This window comes from Protomyctophum parallelum (assembly GCF_964188405.1).
Source record: "Protomyctophum parallelum genome assembly, chromosome: 8".
In the NCBI taxonomy this organism is placed as follows: domain Eukaryota; kingdom Metazoa; phylum Chordata; class Actinopteri; order Myctophiformes; family Myctophidae; genus Protomyctophum; species Protomyctophum parallelum.
The window spans coordinates 9,679,954-9,703,511 of NC_139703.1; the positions used below are offsets into that span (position 1 = coordinate 9,679,954).

Genomic DNA, 23,558 nt, shown 5'->3' on the forward strand with positions numbered 1-23,558 from the left:
GACATCAATCATGTTTGTTAATGTTGCTGCCGTTAGGGGGCGTAGGAGTCCTAAAAAGTGTGTGTGTGTGTGTGTGTGTGTGTGTGTGTGTGTGTGTGTGTGTGTGTGTGTGTGTGTGTGTGTGTGTGTGTGTGTGTGTGTGTGTGTGTGTGTGTGCGTGCGTGCGTGTGTGCGTGTCAGTGTGTGTGTGTGTGTGTGTGTGTGCGTGTGTGTGTGCATGTGTATCAATTGTATTATTTTTTTTAGTGGTGGGGGGGCTGGGAAACTGGCATTACAGCAGCTTTTGCAGTTGTGTTACTGTTAATATTTTGTTTTCCATTAAACCCACAGACAGACAGGAACACAGTAAGGTCTGTCTACCAGCTACTATGGGGTGGGGGCTTTAGACCCCTCTGGTGGAAGCCCCCCCTAAGCCCCCTCTCCCCACAATCCCAATTGACTTTAGATGTAAATCAAAATTCTGTCTGCATGTGTCCGACTTCAAACCTAGACCTATTATATAATTCTCTCTTTATGCCTCGGCTGGACATAAATTGATATGTCAAAGTAGTAGCGCTTCTCGAAGGAAAATACTTGGGGAGTTGATGGTTTTTTAATAAGATGAAAAATGGAGACAGTAAAAAAAAAGTAAAACAACAAAAAAAGTACATCCTCAGTGCACCAACAATATACATGTTACGGTACATCAACATACATAATATCTATATACAGCATCTCATGGAGTCCCACACGCATATTTACCCTGCATGACTCCATTTCTCCCCATCTGCGGACAGCACCGTGAGATAGCATGGCAACCTGCCACGTACTGCCCTGCTTCAAATTGTTCTTTCCATGGCACAGTTATAGTTTATTCAATCACACAAGCCCCAAAGGTTTTCTTTAAAGATGCACTTTCACCAGTCGGATTTAAAAAAAATGAAAATTGAACAAACAATTATTGATAATAAGATATACTGAGAGATGGATGGTGTGATTGGTCTGAGATTTTGGATCATGCAGTCTGCTTATGCCCATTTGCACACTTAATCTAGACTGTACAGTATACTGTGTAACTTGTATTCCCCTCTCGTCATTTTGCATCCCCAGTTGAAATAAAACAAATGTTACCAAAAGGGACACAAAATGACTGTAACACCAGCATCCGACCCTAATACAAATATTATTCATATAGGCTTTTATCATCTAGACATCTTGGCATGCACACAAACACAATAACATCTATATGCACTGTACAAGGGCCCTTTCTGGCAAATAGTTTAGTCTTATCATTGCTACAAGTCCCCAAGGATGATTGTTTGTGCTCGAAGTATGCTCACAGAAATACTGAACTTGGAACAGCGCACTGGTTTACAGGTTTGATCATATAATAGAATTGACGTCTACGTGATCTGTCCCTAAAACAGTATGGATGTAACCGTAGTTTTTTTTATTTCTTCTCTAATACGGCTATACAACAATGAAGGGTTCAGGGTTCCTTGAGGGCGTTCCAAACGGACCCTTACAGGTCTGTAACTCGGAGAGTGTACTAATGGAACTAAAAGGACCCTTAGGGGCAGGCACGTGCACACATAGAGGGGGGCTTCAACCCCTGCCCTTTTACCCTCTCCAGACCATGAATTTACTATCGTGAAAGAAAGGCAAATGCCCCCTTTCCATGCCTACCCGAAGGCAGCATTCAGGAGAATATTCCGAACTCTCCTGAACTTTAATGCAGTATTATACCTTGAAAGAATTTGTCCTATGTGTAAGGTGTTGGGTTACGCCCCAAAAACAGCTGCTCTACAAGCTCTCAGCGCTTCGCAGCATGACTCGTTGTGAGCTTGTAGATCCGCTGTTTGCGATATCATTTGAGGCATTTCAGCCCATGCCTCGAACATTCTCGGCACATCCCTGCTTAGGGGTCCATTTGGTTCCATTTGTACACTTTCAGATTTGGTGTTCCGTGAAATTCAAACGTTTGAGAACCATTGTTATACAAACAGTGTGGTGGGAAGTGTTTGTCACTTTTCTATAAGGTGCTCCATTTTGTCGTTGATGAAAGAGAATCCATCGAAAGCAGTTTGATCCATGGAATCTATGAAGTTCTTGTCGCTGTGTGACAGACGAGGCTTCTCGCTGAGGAATTCACGGTCAAAGTTGCTGCAATCGTTGGCCGCTTTCTGTAAACGACCAGACAAAATTAAAAAAAAGTGAACAATCTGAATACACTAACCATGTCTTACGGCCATCATGATTTAACCAGATGAAGCCATGGCATTCATATTCTGGCCATATCATAAAAGGCGAACATTCAGCAATAATAGGCAAATACTCAGATCGACAACGAATCAAAAATCACAACAATACGTTGTGAGCTTGTACTGTAGATTGGCTATTTTCGGTAAAGAGATTTGGTGTAGATGTAGAGGGAAAAAGGCGGGGACCAAATACAGACCCTGGGTGTTCGTATTTGGACCCTGTTGATGAAGCATATAGGGGTGAAATGGTTAATTCTTATTAGAAATTGATTACAACATACCACTTTGGGTTTGAAAGGGGGCTCCACCTCCCTGCTCTCCAAGGCTGGCCAGTTGATTGTCTTGAAGAAAGGGTGTAAACGGATATTGCCAACAATGCCTAGCCTGCGAGAGGGGTCTCTCTCAAACAGCTGTAGGAGGGCAGAAGTAAAGAGACAGAATGAGGGATAAGGGATGTTCAGCTTCTCAACCTGTTCAGACAGAGAGAGGCTATAGGTAGAGAAATAGGGTTAAAAAGCAGGTGGCTTGCGCACATCCAGTTCTTGGCTGGTGCTGGACAAAGGTAGATGCATTACATACAGCGAAGAAGTGGTCCGCACACAGGATTTGCTCCAATAGTGTTTATTTGTGTTTAATCACGATTAAATTAATGAATCCATCCAGAGCTCGCTGCAGCTCTGACCGTGCGTGCTGGGTCATACACTAAATTGCTTATTTTGCTCGACATCTACAAATCTGTCTTTCATAATGATCACTGCACAGTGTTTTATCCCAAAGCGGCTTCTATAAAAAGGCGAACAAACCTACGACCCAGTGCGCAATCCCGTTTTTTTTTTTTTATCGCCGCTACCACTGGTTGGATATAATAGCATCAGATTGTGGTTGAAAAAAGAGAAAAAAGCACTGGTCCGGGATTTTTTATTGTGCAGATACAGTATTGGTGGTACAAACCCTCTCCATTAGGTCTTTGGGTTAGGGTTAGGGTATATTGTGCAGATAGAATGTGGTGGTACAAACCCTCATCAGTAGCTCTTTGGGTTAGGGTTAGGGTATATTGTGCAGATAGAATGTGGTGGTACAAACCCTCATCAGTAGCTCTTTGGGTTAGGGTTAGGTTATATTGTGCAGATAGAATGTGGTGGTACAAACCCTCATCAGTAGCTCTTTGGGTTAGGGTTAGGTTATATTGTGCAGATAGAATGTGGTGGTACAAACCCTCTCCATTAGGTCTTTGGCTTCCTTGGTGATCCAGCGAGGGTAGTGCGGCGTGTCCATACGAATGGACTCAAACAGTTCGTCCTCATCGTCGCCGTGGAACGGCGATTGTCCAATGAGCATCTCGTACAGTAACACTCCAAATGACCACCAGTCGACAGAGAATGAGTATTTCTGTCCCAGCAGGATCTGATCGGATGAGGTAATCACCAAATATAAATTAGTACCGTCTCTACTACTACTAATCAAGAACAAAAGAATGCCTGCTAATCTGGGTGGAACTTTGTACCTCTGGAGCAATGTAGTCGGGTGTACCACAGAAGGTAGTGGCTCGGTTCTCTCCGAATACATTTTCCTTACACATGCCGAAATCTGCTATTTTTATGTGTCCCTCGTGATCCAGCATTATATTGTCCAGCTTTAGATCTCTGGAAACAAATAGACAAAGGGTATTTAAATGTATTAACAACGCTAAAATGCATTGTCGGGGGCAGACACTCACTAATGACAATACAGTTTAATAGTGTTTAGAGAAGTTCTGTGGAATGGTTATTGTGAAAAATATACCAGAAAGATTATATCAAAACAAACGTTTGTTTTACTGAAAAGGTTGTAGATTTTGTTACTTTAAAGCTGTAGGAAATACTTGCCATTATGGCCTGAGTGCCGTGGTGGGAGTTCTGGACTGGTGGCCACTCATTAAAAAATAAATGGATCCACAAAACTAGTGTCATTTGTATTGTTGAGCTATTTCTACCATAGCGTGACTTTCGTTCAACTTCTTTGACCCCGAACCAGTTTTGGTGTCCAGTATTACTACACCAGCAGCAGCACAAAACCATAGTTCCATGTGACAGAGGGGTCAAAGTTGCCCCCAGTGGCCCCCACCAAATGACTGGAACTATTTAATATTCATCATAGTTCCATGTGACAGAGGGGTCAAAGTTGCCCCCAGTGCCCCCCACCAAATGACTGGAACTATGTAATATTCATCATAGTTCCATGTGACAGAGGGGTCAAAGTTGCCCCCAGTGGCCCCCACCAAATGACTGGAACTATTTAATATTCATCAAAACCAGACCAGAAAGCCCACCACGAGACTCAGGCAATCAATTAATATCTTTGTAACCACTATATTAATGGCAAGTATTTTCCTACAGCAAAAATCTGTGTATGCATCTATCTGTATTTTAGCTATGCAGATGCAGCCAATGCTTATGATCCCACCTGTAGATGATCCCTTTGGTATGCAAGAACTGAAGACCGCAAATGATCTCAGCGGAGTAGAACCTAGAGAGAGGAGCAAAAGAAAAAGGGGGTTACCACCTGTCTGAAAATCTGGCGGTTGATGGAAATGTATCGTGGTGGTGTTTCTGTTAGCTATCACCCGCCCTCACTGTTGGGAGCTCAACACCGCTGTCCCTGTTCGGCAGGGACCTGAATTATTAAGTGGGACATTTGTATAGTGTAGGAGACGAGGTGAATAATGCTCTCATAATGGGTAACCTGAGAGCGGCCATCAGCTAGGAGATTAGCCTATCAGTGACCTGCTTCTCTTGTCATCTGTGTCAGGAGGAACAGATTGGCTCCTGATAGGAAACCGAGAAGTCGCCACTCTTTTACCCAGTGGCTGCTGGCTGGTCCAGGGTTGCCATGTCTGCTTATTATTAGCAAGTTAGTTTTCTCAGTAAAGTTGCTTGAAAATATTGATAGTTGCGGGTTGAGTTATTTTTCTTTTTTTACTTCTAAAGTGTAGTTGTTGCTTATTGGGCTTCCTTCCTAATGTTCTTTAAACCTGTGGTTCTCAAACATTTTCATTTCAAGGTCCCCCACCCACCACTACCCACTAAAGAAACGTGCGTGGGTGCGTGCGTGCGTGCATGCATGCGTGCGTCGCACACACACACACACACACACACACACACACACACACACACACACACACACACACACACACACACAGGTTTTAGAATCGCATATCTAATTGTAAGATTGAAATAAATGTTGTTTTTGTAAAGTTGCAAAGTTGGATCATCTATGGCACTGGGTTAGGAGGTTAGTGGCAGCCATCGGATGAACAGAGCCTTTGTACTGATAATGAGTTGACTGGAAACTCCACAGTTCAGTCTGGGGAAAATCATTGCACAACCAGGAAACCAAACCCAGGACAGACTTTCCATTACCACTCCTCCAGCTTGTGTAGGCTGGGAATCACAAACTTGTATGTACAGTATATATACTGTATATGCATGTACTGTAGGCAAACAATTACGCGTGGACGCACATGTTTGGTTAATGATTAATGCATATGGCAAAGATGTTATGTCAATGCTCCCTCTCTCTCTCTCTCTCTCTCTCTCTCTCTGTGGGTAAACTATCCATCCTGGCTTGTACACCGACAGTGAGGAGGGCTTTAGCAGATGCCAACATAGGATCAGGTGTCCCAGGCGTTTGTCAAAGCAGAGAGGAACTCATGTTGTTTGATGGCAGCTAGTCAGCTAGACAACCATCTGGCTAACATCAAACCACAGTGTTACAAGACAATGGTGCTGTGAAACAAAAGGAAAGCCGTCAAAGTAAAGAACTCTCAAAGGGGGATTAGTGGTCAATTAAACGTCATTTCAGAATGTTTCAATGTGGGTAAACATCCAGCAATCCATTCAGCCGCTGGTCGTAAAATTGCTACTGTATTCAGGGTTTCTTTAAGCGATAGTTCACCCCAAAATGATGTTTTTTTTCTGTCAAATTCATGAATTCATGGATATTTTTTAGTTTTTGTCACATTCCTTAGCCAATAATTTGATGACTAGCAGTGAGTCCTTTTCCACCGGGGTTGAATCGCTTACATTCTTTTTTCCCGCTTAATTTGAACCAAATTAATTGGCTCAGATCCCTAAAAGTTGGCTTGGAACTGGAACCGAAAAATACTTCTTCTTGCCCTGATGTTGGCTTGGGAAAATAATAACAATAATTAATCATTAATCATTAATCATTAATCATTAATCATTAATCATTAATCATTAATCATTAATCATTAATCATTAATCATTAATCATTAATAATAATCGATTATCGGTGAACGATCCCTTTAACCTTATCGTTGACCATTAAAATAGTAAAAACGGTGTAATGAAGAGTATATACAGTATGTGCACACAGTGTACACTAGTGTAACATACCTCCCCAACCCCCTCGCTGTGTGTCATATACACACTAACTACTGCTCACTCCCTACAAGGCCAGCACATTCCATGGAGAGGAAGAGCAGCCCTAATCAATCAGGGTGCTGTAGTGTACTGTACCGTAGTGCCATGTTTAAAATGAACACCAATAACAGGGAGGTAAATGAAAAAGAGAAAATCAAATCAAACAGAGAGAGAGAGAGAGTGAGAGTGAGAGAGAACACAGGCCACTCTTGAAAGATATCTGGTTTCCATTTCAATTGTATGTGTCCGTGTTGCCTGTGTAAGCGTTAGTACTGTACTGTGTGGTGATGGACGGCCGAGCGTTGGATTTATCCACCATCTCTGCATGTGTGTGTGTGTGTGTGTGTGTGTGTGTGTGTGTGTGTGTGTGTGTGTGTGTGTGTGTGTGTGTGTGTGTGTGTGTGTGTGTGTGTGTGTGTGTGTGTGTGTGTGGTGGAAAAGTACTCACATTGTTTACTTAAATAAAGGTATCAATACTCCACTACAAAACAATTGTAGTGGAGTAAAAGTATCATTATTTGATAAGTAAAGGTATTGAAAATTTGAAACATAAGTACAGTACTTGAGTAAATGTCCTTAGTTTTGGTTGGGTACTCACGTGGACCTCAAGAGGTCAAAGCGACCCTTCTCTTGAATATGGAACATCAGGTCTCCTCCGTTCAGGTATTCCATCACAAAGAACAGATGCTCCTGTCAACACGTGTCACATCATGTCAGCTCTCACTCAGAGCACTGGCTAGGAGTGCACATGTATGGAACCAGATTGGAAGATAGATCATTGACCGAGAAATCAGTCTGGCCGATATATTGGACAATTTTTTTTTTTACATTAATATTATCCAATTTAGACCTGATCTCATCTAAAACCTAAGGCAGTTTCATGGAAGACACCTTAAAACTTGATGTGTTTCTGAGAAACATGAGAAAACAGATCTGAATACAGGAAAGTTATGGAGCCATTGTCTGATTTGTAACCACTTACAACAACCTTGTGTCCCTAATTTGGGCATGTCATTATATGTTGTGAAGCGTTGTGAGTTTGTAGATTAGAGACTATTGTATAGTACATGAGTACAGGTATGTAAGGAATGGGATATCCCATGAACTACCTTGGTCTGGAAGGTGGAGTACAGGTGTGTAAGGAATGGGATATCCCATGAACTACCTTGGTCTGGAAGGTGGAGTACAGGTGTGTAAGGAATGGGATATCCCATGAACTACCTTGGTCTGGAAGGTGGAGTACAGGTGTGTAAGGAAAGGGTTATCTCGTTAACTACCTTGGTCTGGAAGGTGGAGAACACGTGTGTAAGGAAAGGGTTATCCCAGGCCAGGGCGAGGACTCTCTTCTCCACCATGGTACACTCCACGTCGTCGTCCATCAGCACCACGTCCTTCTTCAGCGCCTTTATGGCAAAGTACTCCCCGCGACCTTTCAACTCTGCCAGGAGAACCTGGGAGAACAGGAGCAACGGTAGTCGTTATAGGCTCAAATGTTTACATTAAAATAGCATTTTTGTCTAGCATAAGATATACTGTAGCAGCTCACAACACATTGCATTGTGACATGTTGTGAGCTTGTGGAAGCCTCTCTCGCTATTTGTGTTAGTTGTGTTTTGTTCACAATCAAATATATAGGTTTTAAGTGGTTAAAGTAAAAAAAGGTTTTGCCTGAAAACTCATGCTGTTGTGAGGACGACTCTGAATGTGGCAACACTTCCAAACACATTCTGACTCCAGAGTTGTCTAAAAGTGGGGTCCAGGGACCTTAAAGGGCTGTAACTCCAAGAGTGTACAAACGGAACCAAATGAACCCTTACAAGTTTGCAACAGTGCAAAAAGAATGTACATGTGGTAAACATTTGAACACAGGACGTTCAGGAGGTCCTTGTGGAGGTAATGTAACTGGTCCTGTCTATTTGTTATGTGTTTGTTTGTTAGTAGGCCTACAAAGATTAGACAACGTGAAACGCGACGCCTAAAAGAAATGCTCAAACGATATGGGTAGAAAGGTCAAAGTTCAAGGTCAAAATCAAGAGAAGAATCTTGGTCAGTAGGCTTCTCCCACCCAGCGGTGATTAACGCTTGGGTCATGAAGGTCAAAGGTCAAGGTCACAATTGAGGTCAAGGTCAAAATCGAGAACACATGGGCAGATCTTAATAATCAGAAGGCTGCCCTGAAGAGATGGTTAGATTTACGACTGGCAAGGTCAAAGGTTATGTTTAAGTAATGTTTATGTGCTCTTTTTGTATTGTTGCTTGTTTTCTGTAGGGACTGCAGATGGAAACTGGCATGCTTGCAAAATCTGGTGTACTTACAGTACACAGCATTGCATGTGTGCGTGGTGTTCATTAACATGCGCTGTCCCTCCCAAATAAACGTATATAAAAAAAGGTCACAATGGAGAAATGTAAAATGAGAGATGTTGGTGCAGGTAGGCCAGGGGGTGCATTGGTTTAATTGGTGCCTTTGTGATGACCATGGACATTGTAGTGTAACTGGGACAGCTTCATTAAGTGACAACGATAGTGTTTGTATCTTACGTACCTTTCACAACGTAAAGGCAACGATGCACATGCTCAGGACAGAGATGGCGAGAGCATTTACTGTCACTTCATAAAGTTGTCCCAGGAATACGTACAATGTTTATTTATTGTATGATTACTTTTATTTGATATGGACGTCACAGCAGCATTGGATTTTTAACATACATTTATGCACAAAGACCAGTGTGTTTTAGTGTTTGTCACTAAACACTCATTTATAACACCTGTCCAGAGGAGGCTTTAAAATAAAACGTATAATAGAATAAATAAATACATACATACATACACAAAAACAAATACGTACAGAAATGCCACAAATACATACAGAGATACACGATCCACAAATACATCCATTAGTATTATGTGTGAGAACGATGTTTTTTCTCTTTTAGCCATGAATTTAAAGGTATATTCAGTGATTTCACTCAAAAAACCTTAGGTTTCGTTTTTGGCTGGGACCTAAGCCTTTCATCCAATCAGGATAGAGAGCCAAAAACGAAACCTAAGGTTTTTTGACCCCCAGGGGTTAACTGGGGACAGGGAGGAACTCCTTATATGGTCAGCACACTCTATAGTAGAGAGGATTATCACAACAAAACAAAAAAATAACTGATATTTGAATTAAGTGAAATCACTGAATATACCTTTAACTCATTTATTGAGGCTAACTGTTAGCATAAACCCCAGTTCCAGGTGCCACCATACGCGTTCACTTTAAAAGACGGGGTTTGCCCGGACCCCCGCCCCCACATACACTCGCTACACACACTCGTATCATTGGAACAAGCACACACTGTTTACCTTTCGTCAGAAGATTATACATGGCGGGAGCCATGTAAAATAAATCCGGCACAATAAAATCCGAAATTTGGATGGCAGAAGATCCACCAAGGACAGCTCTTCTGGCTGGAGTCCGACTAATGGAGATTTGAAAGTCCACCTTTCAACTGCTTTACACCGTGATTATATTTTCAATCCCATAGCTGGTACGGTGGGGCGTTGCCATAGGAACCGGACCAACGTTAAACACATCAGAAGTGTGACCGTGGACCCGGCCTCACAGAGAACGACCTGGACCAGACGTGGACCAGGCCCCTCCACGGAGCCCACCCTGTCTATCTCTCTTCTATTCTTTCTTCCTATTCCCCCTCTCCCCCGACATGGTCGAGGCAGATGGCCGCCCACCCTAGAGTTGGGTTCTGCGAGTTTTTCGTTACCATTGTCACAATATTGCTTGCTCTGAGTGGATCTTTGTTGTATGTAAAGTGTCTTGAGACAACTTGTTGTGATTTGAGACTTTAATAAAATAGTGTCGGGGTACGTATATATACGGACATGGGAAATAAATAAATAATAGGCTCTGTGCATACCGGTAACTTAAGCAAAATTATACAACAGGTCGTTTCAAGGAAGCAATCTGATTGGTTGAAACTGCTTCTAGCTGTTCCTTAAACCAGCGCAAAGGAACACCTAATCAAAACAAAGATTTCAGCTGTTTTTCTCCCAGAGCACAGCAGACTTGCTGGCTAGTCTAGTCTATTCATTCTTCTGTGATTATCTTAGTTTTAAGGGTATTGTTGTATAATTGCAATAATACTGTACACTCAAGGTTGTCATTAATGCACTTCTGCGATACCTTTCGGAACTCGCCCTGCGGTCACACCGCAGGTGTGCATTAATGACGATAAAGAACACCTTCTCGTGTAATATTGCTTAATTCCAATAATACCCCAAATCTCTGCCACTCGCTCACTCACACTCGGTCACTCCAGCATGGTGGTGTTACGTTGAAATAAATTGGTGACCTGCTAAAATGTGTGACAATCGTATAGACAATCACATAATGTCAGTGTCTGAATGTAAAGCAAATGTGAGCAAGTGGCAGAGATTTGGGGTATTGGAATTTGGCTTCAGGGTTTCCAAAAGGTGGCATAGCTGTTTCCTGTTCCGGGTTGGTTTATAGATGGGGAAGTTAGTATACCACCATACATCAAACAACTGGCTTATACTTAAAGGAGTAGTTCACCCCCACAAAATGACTTATTTCCTATCAATTACACACCCAATGAAGCCTTGAATTCATGGAGATTCTTTAGTTTTTGTTGCATTTCAAAGCCAATAATTCGATGACCGATGGAGTCTCAATGGAGACTCTTGTGGTCATCAAATTAATGGCATTCATCTGAATGTAGCGATATAATTCTGAAGTAAAGCATGACCATGACCACACAAGCTCCAGGACAGGTGCTCTATATTTGGTTTATTGTAGGACAGTGCAGGTTTTATTTTGACCGCCTGTTCCTGACCGCAGGTATTTAAATACCACCCGTGCACCCGCACTGACAGCAAAAGGGTATGCCACCTTCTGGAAACCCGGCACTACAGTTAATGCAGAGAGTTTATTCTGCTCATTTATCAGAAAAAACTGATTGTCTAATTGAGGTTTTGCATAATGCAATGCGACAGTTGTGTTGACTCTACTGGTGTCCATCGCAATGATAAATTATTGCAGACCAAAGCAACAGTACGGCTACCGTATATGACTTGTTTAAACCCATCTCTCTCTACCCAACAGTAGAGAGTTCTTTGACTTCCAGATATGAGCTACCGTATATGTTATTTTGGAAAAACGGACTATACTTGTAAGTGAGCGAAATCCATTTTTCGTTTTTGTACGTCTCGTAGGCAGACGAGAAATTGTTTTTGATTATGCCGGCCGTGTCTATTAACAAATAGCTCTTCATGATCTGTGTCTGAGGCCCCACCTTGCCGAAGCTGCCCTTGCCCAGGACCTTGTGGAGGATGAAGTTGTCTATGTTGATGCGGGTCAGATGGGTGATGGTCCGAGACACGGGCCGCGGACTGGACCCTTCCCAAAGCATCCCGTAGGGGCCCATATCTAATGGACAGACAACCACCACATTAGGTCAAAATCAATGCAATTGTTATTATGAGCAAACTCATTCACACATTCACAAATTTTCTCTTTTTGTAAGATATTTTCTGCCTTTATTAGATAGTATACAGTAGTCTGACAGGAAATGGGGGGAGAGAGAGTGTGAAGGTCGTCGGTATCGGGATTCGAACCCACGTTGTGAGGCTGAGGTGCCTGGACCACTAAGCCAGCCGTTCGGGCCACATTCACATAATTACGTCTACTGTATGCATTGTACGCCTCATTGAAAAAGTGGGACACATGGATGTACACTAACCAGTGACTTCCAGATTGGCAGTATTCTTGTTGAGCTCATCGTAGACTCCAATTTCAGACGTATCACTATCAGGCAGGTTGGGATCTGAGCGGCGGGTCGATTTCTGATCAATGGAGAAAGATAACCAATATTAATAATGCTTAGTTTTTGTGATTGTAATACGGTGTCACATGCCAAAAATAGCCGTTCTACAAGCTCAAAACGCGCTGTGACGCGACGCGAGGCATTGTGTGTTTGTAGATCGGCTATTTTCGGCATATGGCAAAGTATCAAGCAGCAAGACGAGTGATATTTCAGTGATATTACAGTGACATTTGGCAGTATTGACAGCATACAGACCGGAGGTCAGGCCAGTCCCTCGAACTCCACCGCAGTCCGCAGTATAATAATTTGGGAGTTATCTTTCACAGATTGGCCTTGCTTGATCAATTATCTTATATCTTTTTCAATTTTCTTCCCAATTTCGTCATCGCCAATTCCCGCATGTGTATAGTGCCTGTCGCTGCCAAACCTATGCTGGCTGTTCTTTGGGAGGTCGTACAGTTACAGTACACAACCACACGTCTCCTCCATAGGAGGGCGTACAGTACAGTACACAGCCACACGTCTCCTCCATACACACAGTGAAACGTTTCACTGAGAATGCGTAACGCATGCAGAGGAACTTCTAGGCAGTCTATCAGTATAATTAAAAAATATATATATCTGTACATTGAAACTATACAAACTAAGTATAGGATGACAGGTCAACAAAATAACATGCTATCAAATTACATTTTAACCATTGCATGAGACTGCATGGTCGTCACACACACAGGACAAACTGTCATTACACGCACGCACACGCACACGCACACGCACACACACACACACACACACACACACACAGACAGACACACACACACACACACACGGACACATTGATTCCTAGCTCACCTGGCTGACTTGTGTGAGTGCTTCAGCGAGTAGCTTCTGATTGATTCCACATAGGTTGGCTACTTTATCCTGACACTTGTGATGGACATTCATGGTACAGTCTTTGACAGAACGAGACATAATGTTACAAAAACACAGGCATTCAAACTCACACACATTTTGATTTCCTTATTTGGGTTTTCAATACATTTTCTAAATCCAAATATATCAGAGTCATAGTGTAATATAAAGTGACTGCCAATAATGGCAACATATTTTACTAATTGTTTTGCCATTATTTTAGCCAGTCCAATAATTAGTAGTCCTCACATACACATTGTACACGCACACATCTACACCCACACGCACATGCATGTGATGTTGCATTCTTCAAACAATAAATTAAACAGGGCTGAAGTGGTTAACCTGAATGAATGGCTTTTACCTTCACACTTCAGGCCCTGCTTGACCAGGCCCCACAGCAGACTGCCACAGTGGTCACAGAAGGTGGGACTCATGTAGTTGTGGTTCTTGAAGCGGTGTGGCATGTCAATCTTAAAGCGCTCCTTCTGGAACTGCAGGGACGACATACAGAACTCATTGTTGCGCAGAGGAGGCAAGAAGAGTGGCCTGCGCCACCTCAAAGCCTCACGTAGCTGCCTCATCTCTCTGCAGGTACCCTCTCTCTATCTCCGTGGTTCTCCGTCTCTCTCTCTCTGTCTCCCTCCCCTCTCTTTCTCGTTCTCTGACTTTCTTTCTCTGTCTCTCTACCTGCGTGGGTCCTTGATCCGGCTAGCCAACGTTTCATAAATGCCCAGGCTACTGGGTCCACAGTTCCTTCCCAGGACTACCTCTTGTCTTGTCTAATCTGATTTGGGGGCCTGCATGTCACTTACACCACACCCAGTACTGTATGTGATCGATTGATTTTATTCGGTGAATAAGAATACAAACACAGATAATACTTAATCTAAAAGGATATCGCAATAAAGTCACAAGACTTTGTAAGGCAGATAAGAATCGGTTCAGGTTGTACTGTAAGCTACATATAACACATTATAAATCAGCACTAGGTTGACACTCAACACACAAAAAAGGCTTTAATTGACTCAGTTTGCACCTGTGCCTTCCTTCTTCTACACATACCAGTCCCGCTCCTGAGCCAATAACCACTTCTGTTCAATCACCTCAATCTGAGCCTCAATTCTGAGAAAAACGTGGCCAAAGATTGCGCGTATAATGGAAGTGGATGGCGGGGAAACATTTTATTGACTGACCGCAGTGGAAGCGAGCATTGCCTAGCAACGGGGAAGCTATACGGTAGATATAAGAGAGGCTATTCTAATTCTGAATAAATAAATACCCCAAAAGACATCAATGGCAGGAATCGACGTCTTTGGCAGTTAAAGAGACAAAATAAAGGCTAATACTACTGTACAGTCAATCGCCATTGATTCATTGTCACTCGAAAAGTAGACTGAGGCTGTACAAGATCTCAACAAAAGTTTACTCATCAAAACTGGTTATAAAACTGTAACCATCAAAGCATGGACAGCACTCAACACGTAATGTTATGCGACCATGTGAGTATAATGTGAAATATATACTAACTTTTATCAGTTTCTGATAAATCCCTACTTGTAATACGTACCACAGTATCGCGGCTGTTGGCGGCCGTGCCCGTACATCTGCCAATGATTTTGTCGATGCATTTCTTGTGGATGGCTGCATTGCACTCTGAGGAACAAAGATGAAAGAGGGTTGTACACTTTGAAGTATACGTGAGCACATGTTGTGCAATGTGCACTGCCTGGAGTAGTGAAGGGGGACAGTGATGGTTTGAATCATCTTTCAAAGTGTGGGCACTACCTGTCTACTGAGCTTGTATAAAGAAGGGGTCTTCAAGGTCTTTTCAAGTCAAGGACTCCTTGGCTGAACCAGAGTTGCAGGGACCATAGATTTCATGAATAGCTTCATACTTGTTTGACAGCACTATCATTGTGTGTCTTCATGCTGATTGCTCTGCTCTTTTTTCCCCCTCTACCTCATTGCCGAAAATAGCCAATCTACAAGCTCACAACGCCTCGAGCGCGAGGCCTTGTGTGCTTGTAGAGCTGCTATTTTTTCGGCCAATGTTCCCCTCAGAATAGTGACGCTATAGGGTTCAAGTGGTTCTTGTAAAATAATAACATTTAAAACTGTTCCTACCACATGGCGGACCCCTGTAGTAACTCTTCAGGGTACCCCTAGGGGTGCCGAAGACCCCTGGTATAAAGCACAGTACAAAAATAATATGTAATTTTGTACACTTACGTTTGCATTTATAGCCTTGCTTGTTGAGTCCCCTGGAAGATAGAGACACGAGTGTGAGTATCTTGATATCTTTCATTGATCAGTTAATGACTGAATGTTGTCAACAATGAAGACTTGAGTGATCCACCAGTGGGTCTCAAAGTGTCCTTGAGTGGGTTCCAAATGGAACCAAATGGGTAAGGGTCCATTTGGTTCCATTTGTACACTCTCAGAGTTATGGGGGTCCTTGAAATTAAAAAGTTTGAGAACCACTGCACACTAAATGTAATTAATAATGAGTAATTCCCTTAATTCCCTTGCTGTTTATGGACGTGCAGACCGTCACCGTACTGACCAGACAAACTCTCTGCACACGGAGCAGAAGGTGGGCTGTCTGAAGAACGTGGCGATGAACTCGTGGTTCTTTACGTGGTGGATCTTGGCCTGTTTGATGGCCCCTCGCCTGCGGTTTATGGTGGGGGCCTCTTCCTCCTTTGCAACCTGCTTGCTCTCTGCCAAGACACACACAGGGAGGAGAGACAACAAGAGTCACCCTGTAACTCTGGAGTAGTTCTGTCAGATAACTCACAAATAGATTGAACAAATATTATTATAGAATGATAATATAAGTGTGCATATAATATTTTATCTTGGTGTTCGGCTCTGCTACATTTTTCTCCCAGCTTGGCAAAATTATACAACCATATAAGAGCAGGGAGATATATAACAACCCCCCCCAAGAGGAACAGAAATAGCAGAGCCCATCGGTGGTGCTGGGGTGGTGGTGGGAGCAAACAGCTCATAACGACATACAGGAAGAGAAGGAATGCAGGAAGATTGCAGCCTTGGGTGAGCTTAAATACCCTGCCCAAATGGTCAGCTGATTACCACGACAGCGCATGACGTGTGGGAGTTGCATAGCACTGAATGAGCCCCTCGAGTAGCACGATCTGCCATAACTAACTCCCAAGCTACGTATCATTTCTTTATAAGTCACAACACGACATGTGTCGTGTTGTGACTTATGTGTTCATTTTGGCGACAAACTGTGACCAAAAATGTTTGGCGAGGGGCGACTACCTTTTTTCACTGCCAATTTCGTCAACAAACTAAACTTAAAGCTAAACTTAAATGTTAGGAATGGATTAGAGGAGCAGAGATCCAGTGGATCATTTTATGTTTGGTTGCGCACAGTGCTCTGAAAATAGCAGATCTACTTGCTCACAACTGCGACCTGTTGTGAGCTTGGAGATCAGCATGCAACCAAGTGTAAAATCAGGCATTACGACGCCATCAAGGCAAAATACATTTTAATTTTGTCAACTGTATATTTAGTCGACTAAAATCTTATGATATTTAGTTGCCTAAAACTAGATCAAATCTAAAACATTTCAAATGGCTAAAATATTTACTGAAAAGTGACTCAAACTAAATAAAAATGTGCTGTCAAAATTAACACTGCAACACGATAGACACAATATTGATGCAGAGTGTGACGCAAATGAAATTGCTGAAGTGATTGTGAGTAATTTATGTATGTATTCAAGAGGGCAGTGGGTTATACTGATAAAGCAAAACAATGACAATCAGACATAGATAGCAAGAGTAGATAGAAGATTATTAAGGACGGAATTTTGCGTGTCTTAAGTACCAGGTCTTATTCCCTAACTTCAGTAAACTAAAGACCTGGAGGCGTGATCAATGCCATTTGGCTATTCTGAGTGGCCAAAGAGCATTGATCACGCCTCCAGGTCTTTAGTTTAGTCAAGTTAGGGAATAAGACCTGGCACTTAAGACACGCAAAATACAGCCCAAAGAGTTTTGAACATTTTTTGTGAGTGCTAAAAATAGAATTTAGAGAACTAGCTCGGCTCCGGACCATAGTTGCCCACAATTTACAATTTAGGCATTTAGCAGACGCTCTTAATCCAGAGCGACTTACATTAAGCAAGAACAAAAAAGCATGGGAATACATCACATAAAAGCATTTATCATGAAACATGCGTAAGCTAAGAAAGTAACAGTGGAATATCTATATAATGAAACTATACATATAAACTATACATATATACTACTATGCTATACATATGTACTATGACGTGCTATGACTACATACAATGCAATTATAGTGCTGTCTACATAACATGCTATAAGTCTGTATCAAATGCTATCTAAGTCTGCAGAAATTCTATGGTATGGTAAGTGCTATGGGTCATGATAGAGTCTGAAAAGGTGGGTTTTCAGACTACGGCGGAAGATTGGGAGTGATGCTGCAGTTCTGACTGCAATGGGAAGTGCATTCCATAGTTTTGGAGCCAGAAGGGAGAAGAGTTTGGGACGTGTGGAGCGTTGTTCCGGCATTTTTAGTGAGGGTACTTCCAGCTTCCCTGCGTTGGCTGATCTGAGTGAGCGGGAGGGTTTGTAGGTATAGTTGTTTTTTGTGGTTGGTCATGTTTTCAAACTCACTTTGGGTGTGTGTAATCTGTGGGAAGTATGTGTCTCTAATGTCTTGGTATAGTGGAGTATAGTTAGAAAGTGTAGCTCTGTTTCCACCACATGTTGTGAAGAGTGGGTGCTTTCAAATGATTAGTTCACCACTTCGTTCAGTGCTTTGCTGGAGGTGTACCTGCGTTGCTTTATTATCACTCACTGAACTGAAAGAGAGACAGGTTCCCTGACTGACTGACTGAATCAATCAACACAACGCAACACATTAACCCGGACGTCGCTTCAGGCAAAGGGGTTTTGAACACCACACACTTCACACTTCACAGTCACACAACTCAAACATAATATGTCTGTTCTCTCTTGACTTCCTGTGTGGTTTAAAGCAGAGAACAGAAGCAGGAAGGCAGTTGCAGAATTTTTTCTTCAAACATTTTCAACCTGCATGACGTCCCTATTTTGTCATTACAGGCGGACATTAAAAATAAGTCAAACAATAAAATAAATCTATAAAAATACATCAAATGTTTTCAGTTTCATTTTCAAATTTCTATATTTTTCTAAAAGGGATATTTGATATTCATTTTATCAGACCCTTCCTTTACAAACCCATTGTAACATAGTGTTTGGGGGGTCCTTAATTGGCATTAAAACATTTGAGAACCGCCAATTTAGAAGGCATTTATTTGTAGAATCGGCCTCAGTTCTTAACGGGTTAAAGGCAGGTGAAAAAAGTATTTATTTTAACCTGGATCAGCTCCCTCCAGAAAGTATTGTACTGCCATCATCACCTTGCCAGACGGCTGGAGATCAACCTGAGAAAACGCACATACACATACACACACATGCGCACACACACACACACACACACTCACACTCACACTCACACACACACACACACACACACACACACACACACACACACACACACACACAGAAATAGTCATCTAGGATCATAAGTAAACTAGCATTAGAATATTCGCATGTTGAAACTATAGTATAAACACTAGAATGCTATAGGATGCCAGATCAATACTGACCTGGCATCTGTCTACAACATAACATGCTATCTAATACTATTCATACTATTAGCCTTTGCATAAGCCTGCAAGGCGTCGAGGCTATAGGACAAGTGCTACGGCCAGTGCCAGTGCTACCCTTTCTGCAATCTGTTAATACAATTTTCAATCAATCAATCAATCAATCAATCAATCAATCAATCAATCAATCAATCAATCAATCAATCAATCAATCAGTCAATCAGTCAAATCAATCACACAGCAACACTTCCAGAGAGCTCTGATGTGATGTATTACCCAGAATTCAGCGCGTCCGTTGGCCTTCTTGCACCGTTCGGCCAGGACCGACACCCCGACGGTGACCTCGGCCAGAGGCTCCTCTGCGGTCTTCATCAGCAGCACTTGCAGCACCCGGCCCTCGTAGATGTGGGCGTCAAAGCTGGCCTTCCAGGCCGGGAACATGGTGGGCTTCCTCTGCACCAGGGTCTTACCCCGCTCTGGACACGAGGTAGGAGTAGGAGAGAGAGACAGACTGTAAGCTTTCAAATGATGTGTCATACATTGAAGTTATATGACGTTGTGATATTTGTTTATATTGCATTGTTTGTTCTTTGTTTTCTTTTAACCTGTACAACACTATGTTGGTCATGTTAAATGTGCTATATAAATAAAGTTGAGTTGAGTTGATCCTAAAACTGCTGTTTTGAGCAAACATCATTCCTTTAACTTAGTATAGTGAGGAATTGACAGAGCTACACAGAAACACGTCTACTCCATGATACGCTCACTAGCGCCCCCCCAACATCATTCCTTTAATGTCTAATGTTTTAGTTTGTTTGTTTTTTTATTACATTTTTACACTCAGAGACTGTCCACATTTGGCCTGTTAACATCAACCATCCCATGGTTAGAGATAGAGTGAGACAGAGTGATGATTCACACTCAACCTCAACGGCACCTGGACTTAATAAGAACAGTTGCCTAATAGTCCGGCAGCCAACAGGCTTTTTTTGTTTAAAGTAGGACATTTGGTATATAGTTTTTTTTATTGGCCTAAAATATTGTCCATACATTCGTCAATCCACCTGCTGACCAACTCTCATCATTAAAATATAAAAATATAAAATAAATTGTCAGGTGGATTCATGAATGTATGTACAGTATATAGACAATATTTTAGGCCAATAAAAAAAATATATATACCAAATTTCCCAGTCCACGCCCCCCGGCCGCCGGACTACAAACCCATAACAGTGGTTCCCAACCTTTTCTGGTGAGAATTATTGAAATGTTGAAATTCTCTAAAGCGTTTGCGACCCACCCTTCTAAGCACTTAACACGGCTTTTAAGTGGTTAAAAGTGGTTGTTTATGCAAGGTTTTAAAAACAAAATTACATTGATTATTTAACTTGTTTTTAATATATCGGGCTGTATTTTGCGTGTCTTAAGTACCAGGTCTTATATCCCTAACTTGAGTAAACTAAAGACCTGGAGGCGTAATCAATGCCATTTGGCTATTCTGAGTGGCCAAAAAGAGCATTGATCACGCCTCCAGGTCTTCAGTTTACTCAAGTTGGGGAATAAGACCTGGTACTTAAGACACGCAAAATACAGCCCGATATCATCTCTAACCTCATATGTCCAAAACTGTTGCTTTTCAGGATTCAAATTCCAAAATATAAAAAGTAGCAGATCGACAAGCTCAAAACGTGTCGCTTCATGCCATATTTCGAGCTTGTAGATCTGCTATTTGTTATGCTTTTGTGTGACACTGTAGAGTAGACGATCAAGTAGGCCAGTAGGGTGTCAATTTACACAACACAAAAAGTGAAAATATGGAGATAAGAGGTGTCTGCCCGACAGCAACGATATGACCCTGCAGTGGGCCCCAGCCCAAAGGTTGGGAATCGGTGACCTACTGTAGCAAACCCGTCAAGCATTTTACAGAACAGCCTATAAAAAAGACAAATGGACATCATGCAGCTGTTGCCATGTCCTTTGGGTCAGTACAGAATACAGATCCTTGCCGACATTCACCTGGGTTTTATTAGAGCTGTCAAATGATTTTAATAAATGGAAAGGTGTCTCTTATGGCCTGTCCGGGTCTCTGTAGCATATCAAATGAACAGAGGAAATGAGTTTCTCACCTGTAGTCAGAGCCTCCTTCATCTTGATGGCACAGAAGGGGGGGTCGGCCGAGAAGGGCAGGACGCCAAGGTCATAGGAGTTGAAGGCGATCCTCAAGAAAGGCGCCATGGCGACAAGTGACGAGTCCCCCCCGTCCACCTGTTCAAAAACATCGACCCAACAGATGTGTTATCCAGGAAACCGTCTACATGATGACATACAGTACGTTACACAAACAGCCCGCTGCTTATACACATAGAATACAACAACATATGGTTCCCTTTGTACACGCTCAGAGTCATTAAAATGTTTGAGAACCACTCAGTATAGCTACCATATTAAAGCCAGGTATACACACAACAATGATCAGTCACCCAAACCAATAAGGCAGAAGGATAAAGTAGCATAATTCACTACATCCATCTCAGAAAGAGATCTCAGAAAACAACAGGAGAGCTTGCCCTACATTAATGACAAGATTAGAAGCCGGCTGTTCTATTGAGTTGTTTGACTTTGTTTTGTTTTTGACGTCATCATCTATAGTGGCAATTATGCACATGATATGTCTGCATGGCAATTGGTGAATCTTTTCAAAAATAGCAGATCTACAAACACACAATGTAACTCGTTGTGAGCTTGTAAATCTACTATTTTAGAATAAAAAAAAACATCTTTAATCAAGTTTTTCCAAATTGATTAGAATTATTATTATTTATAATTATTTTTAGATTTCTTTATTTTTATTTTATTTTATTTTGTCATAACAAAATATCAGTCAAAAACATCTATAATCGGTGGACTAGGTTTCTCCAAAATCGTGATCGGGCATCAAACCCAATAATCTGGCATCGGTCGGCTCTAAATATTAACATAATTGTCATTGTCGACTTGAGTCCTGCAATAATTGACATTCATTCAGATAATAATGACTTTGCATTTCTGCATCCAGACATTCTGACAAATCGCAGACACAAACAAAAATACAGTCATGTGTTCTCTGAGACAGGAACATGAAGAGATGATTAGTACCACAGGGGAAATATCATGGTTACTGTTACTTAACTTCAAGTAAAATCCCCAACAGGGAAAAGATCGGACACATGATTTTAAGGGAAAAACCTATGGCTGCATTTTCTGCCTGGTTCTCTTTTCTCAAACATTCTCAAATAATATAATCAGTCCAGGGGGACAGGGTAATTAACATTAGTCACCTCTGTAGAGCATAAGGCAAATGTTCCAACTTCCTCGCACTACTGTTGTTTTGTTTTTGTAATGAGACTGTGAAGATGGAACCTTAGCTCAATCTAGTTTTACACTAGTTTGTGTGAATAATTGTTCAGATTAAGAAAATCTACTTGAAAAATGATTCAAACAGAATGTGCATTGTGCAGCAGTGGCTGCACTAACATGTCCTTACAGTTCGGCTGTACTTTGTAATCTCACCTTGAATAAGTGAAAACATTATCACGCAGACACTCCCACTTATAAGAGTCACACAGTTTGATCACTGGCGCACCTTGCTCATAAACAGACACTTTTTGTAATTTCCCACACAGCAATGCTGCGATGAGCGAAGTCAAGTAGGTAGTGTGGGGAAATTTCAATGATTTTAATTCCAATGATATTGTGTGTGTGTGTGTGTGTGTGTGTGTGTGTGTGTGTGTGTGTGTGTGTGTGTGTGTGTGCGTGCGTGCGTGCGTGCGTGCGTGCGTGCGTGCGTGCGTGCGTGCGTGCGTGCGTGTGTGTGTGTGTACAAATATGCGTGTGGCTGAGTTTGTGTCTGCATGCCCATGCATGATTACATGTGTGCTAAGTTGTTGTTGTACTGTACAGGCTGGTACAAAAAATGTGCTAGTGTACCCTGCAGCTAATAGTTTGTCATCATAAGAGAGTGTACTTTGCTGAATCTTTTTTACCTAAAAACACAATCACATTTTAAACACTGGTGTAGCCTATCCCACAAGATTGACTAACAAATTCACTGTGTTTTAAAGTTTATAACTTCTTTGTCCAGCTACAAAGTTGTGCTAGTTGTAGCATACTCTTAATACCTTATTTTCACATACATGCTTGCCTGTCATTTGTTATTTGACACAATGTGTGCGGTTGCTATGTGGTTGCAGCTGCTACAGTTGAGGTATTTCTATGAACTACTGAGCCTGCATGAGCGAGCCTCGACATGTCCATAATCCAACAGAGCTGCACAGCATGCCTGCATGGCATTCACAATAACACAACACACCCCCCTACTATACCTGCTGTACCTACTGTATGCCAAGAGCCGAAAACAAGGAAACAATGTGAAGGAAATTCATTAGAGAAAGAAGCTGAACTCACTCACTC

The 23,558-nt window shown here is 42.0% G+C and overlaps 1 protein-coding gene across 1 annotated transcript in view; it reads right to left on the minus strand.

Moving 5' to 3' along the window:
* Positions 1 to 579: 579 nt before the first annotated feature.
* prkcda (protein kinase C, delta a) overlaps positions 580 to 23,558 on the minus strand; it is a 26,171-nt gene continuing 3,192 nt past the window's right edge. Inside the window, exons 2-18 of the mRNA XM_083771528.1 lie at positions 21,236 to 21,374; positions 19,386 to 19,585; positions 18,818 to 18,884; positions 15,980 to 16,136; positions 15,646 to 15,677; positions 14,984 to 15,069; positions 13,778 to 13,907; positions 13,354 to 13,454; positions 12,418 to 12,520; positions 11,971 to 12,104; positions 7,939 to 8,112; positions 7,260 to 7,351; positions 4,683 to 4,745; positions 3,745 to 3,883; positions 3,456 to 3,644; positions 2,522 to 2,650; positions 580 to 2,162 (exon numbers count right to left, since the gene is read on the minus strand). Of these exons, the coding sequence (XP_083627654.1) occupies positions 2,004 to 2,162; positions 2,522 to 2,650; positions 3,456 to 3,644; positions 3,745 to 3,883; positions 4,683 to 4,745; positions 7,260 to 7,351; positions 7,939 to 8,112; positions 11,971 to 12,104; positions 12,418 to 12,520; positions 13,354 to 13,454; positions 13,778 to 13,907; positions 14,984 to 15,069; positions 15,646 to 15,677; positions 15,980 to 16,136; positions 18,818 to 18,884; positions 19,386 to 19,585; positions 21,236 to 21,344 (2,064 nt within the window). The 5' untranslated portion in view covers positions 21,345 to 21,374 and the 3' untranslated portion in view covers positions 580 to 2,003. The remainder of the gene's footprint in view (positions 2,163 to 2,521; positions 2,651 to 3,455; positions 3,645 to 3,744; positions 3,884 to 4,682; positions 4,746 to 7,259; positions 7,352 to 7,938; positions 8,113 to 11,970; positions 12,105 to 12,417; positions 12,521 to 13,353; positions 13,455 to 13,777; positions 13,908 to 14,983; positions 15,070 to 15,645; positions 15,678 to 15,979; positions 16,137 to 18,817; positions 18,885 to 19,385; positions 19,586 to 21,235; positions 21,375 to 23,558) is intronic.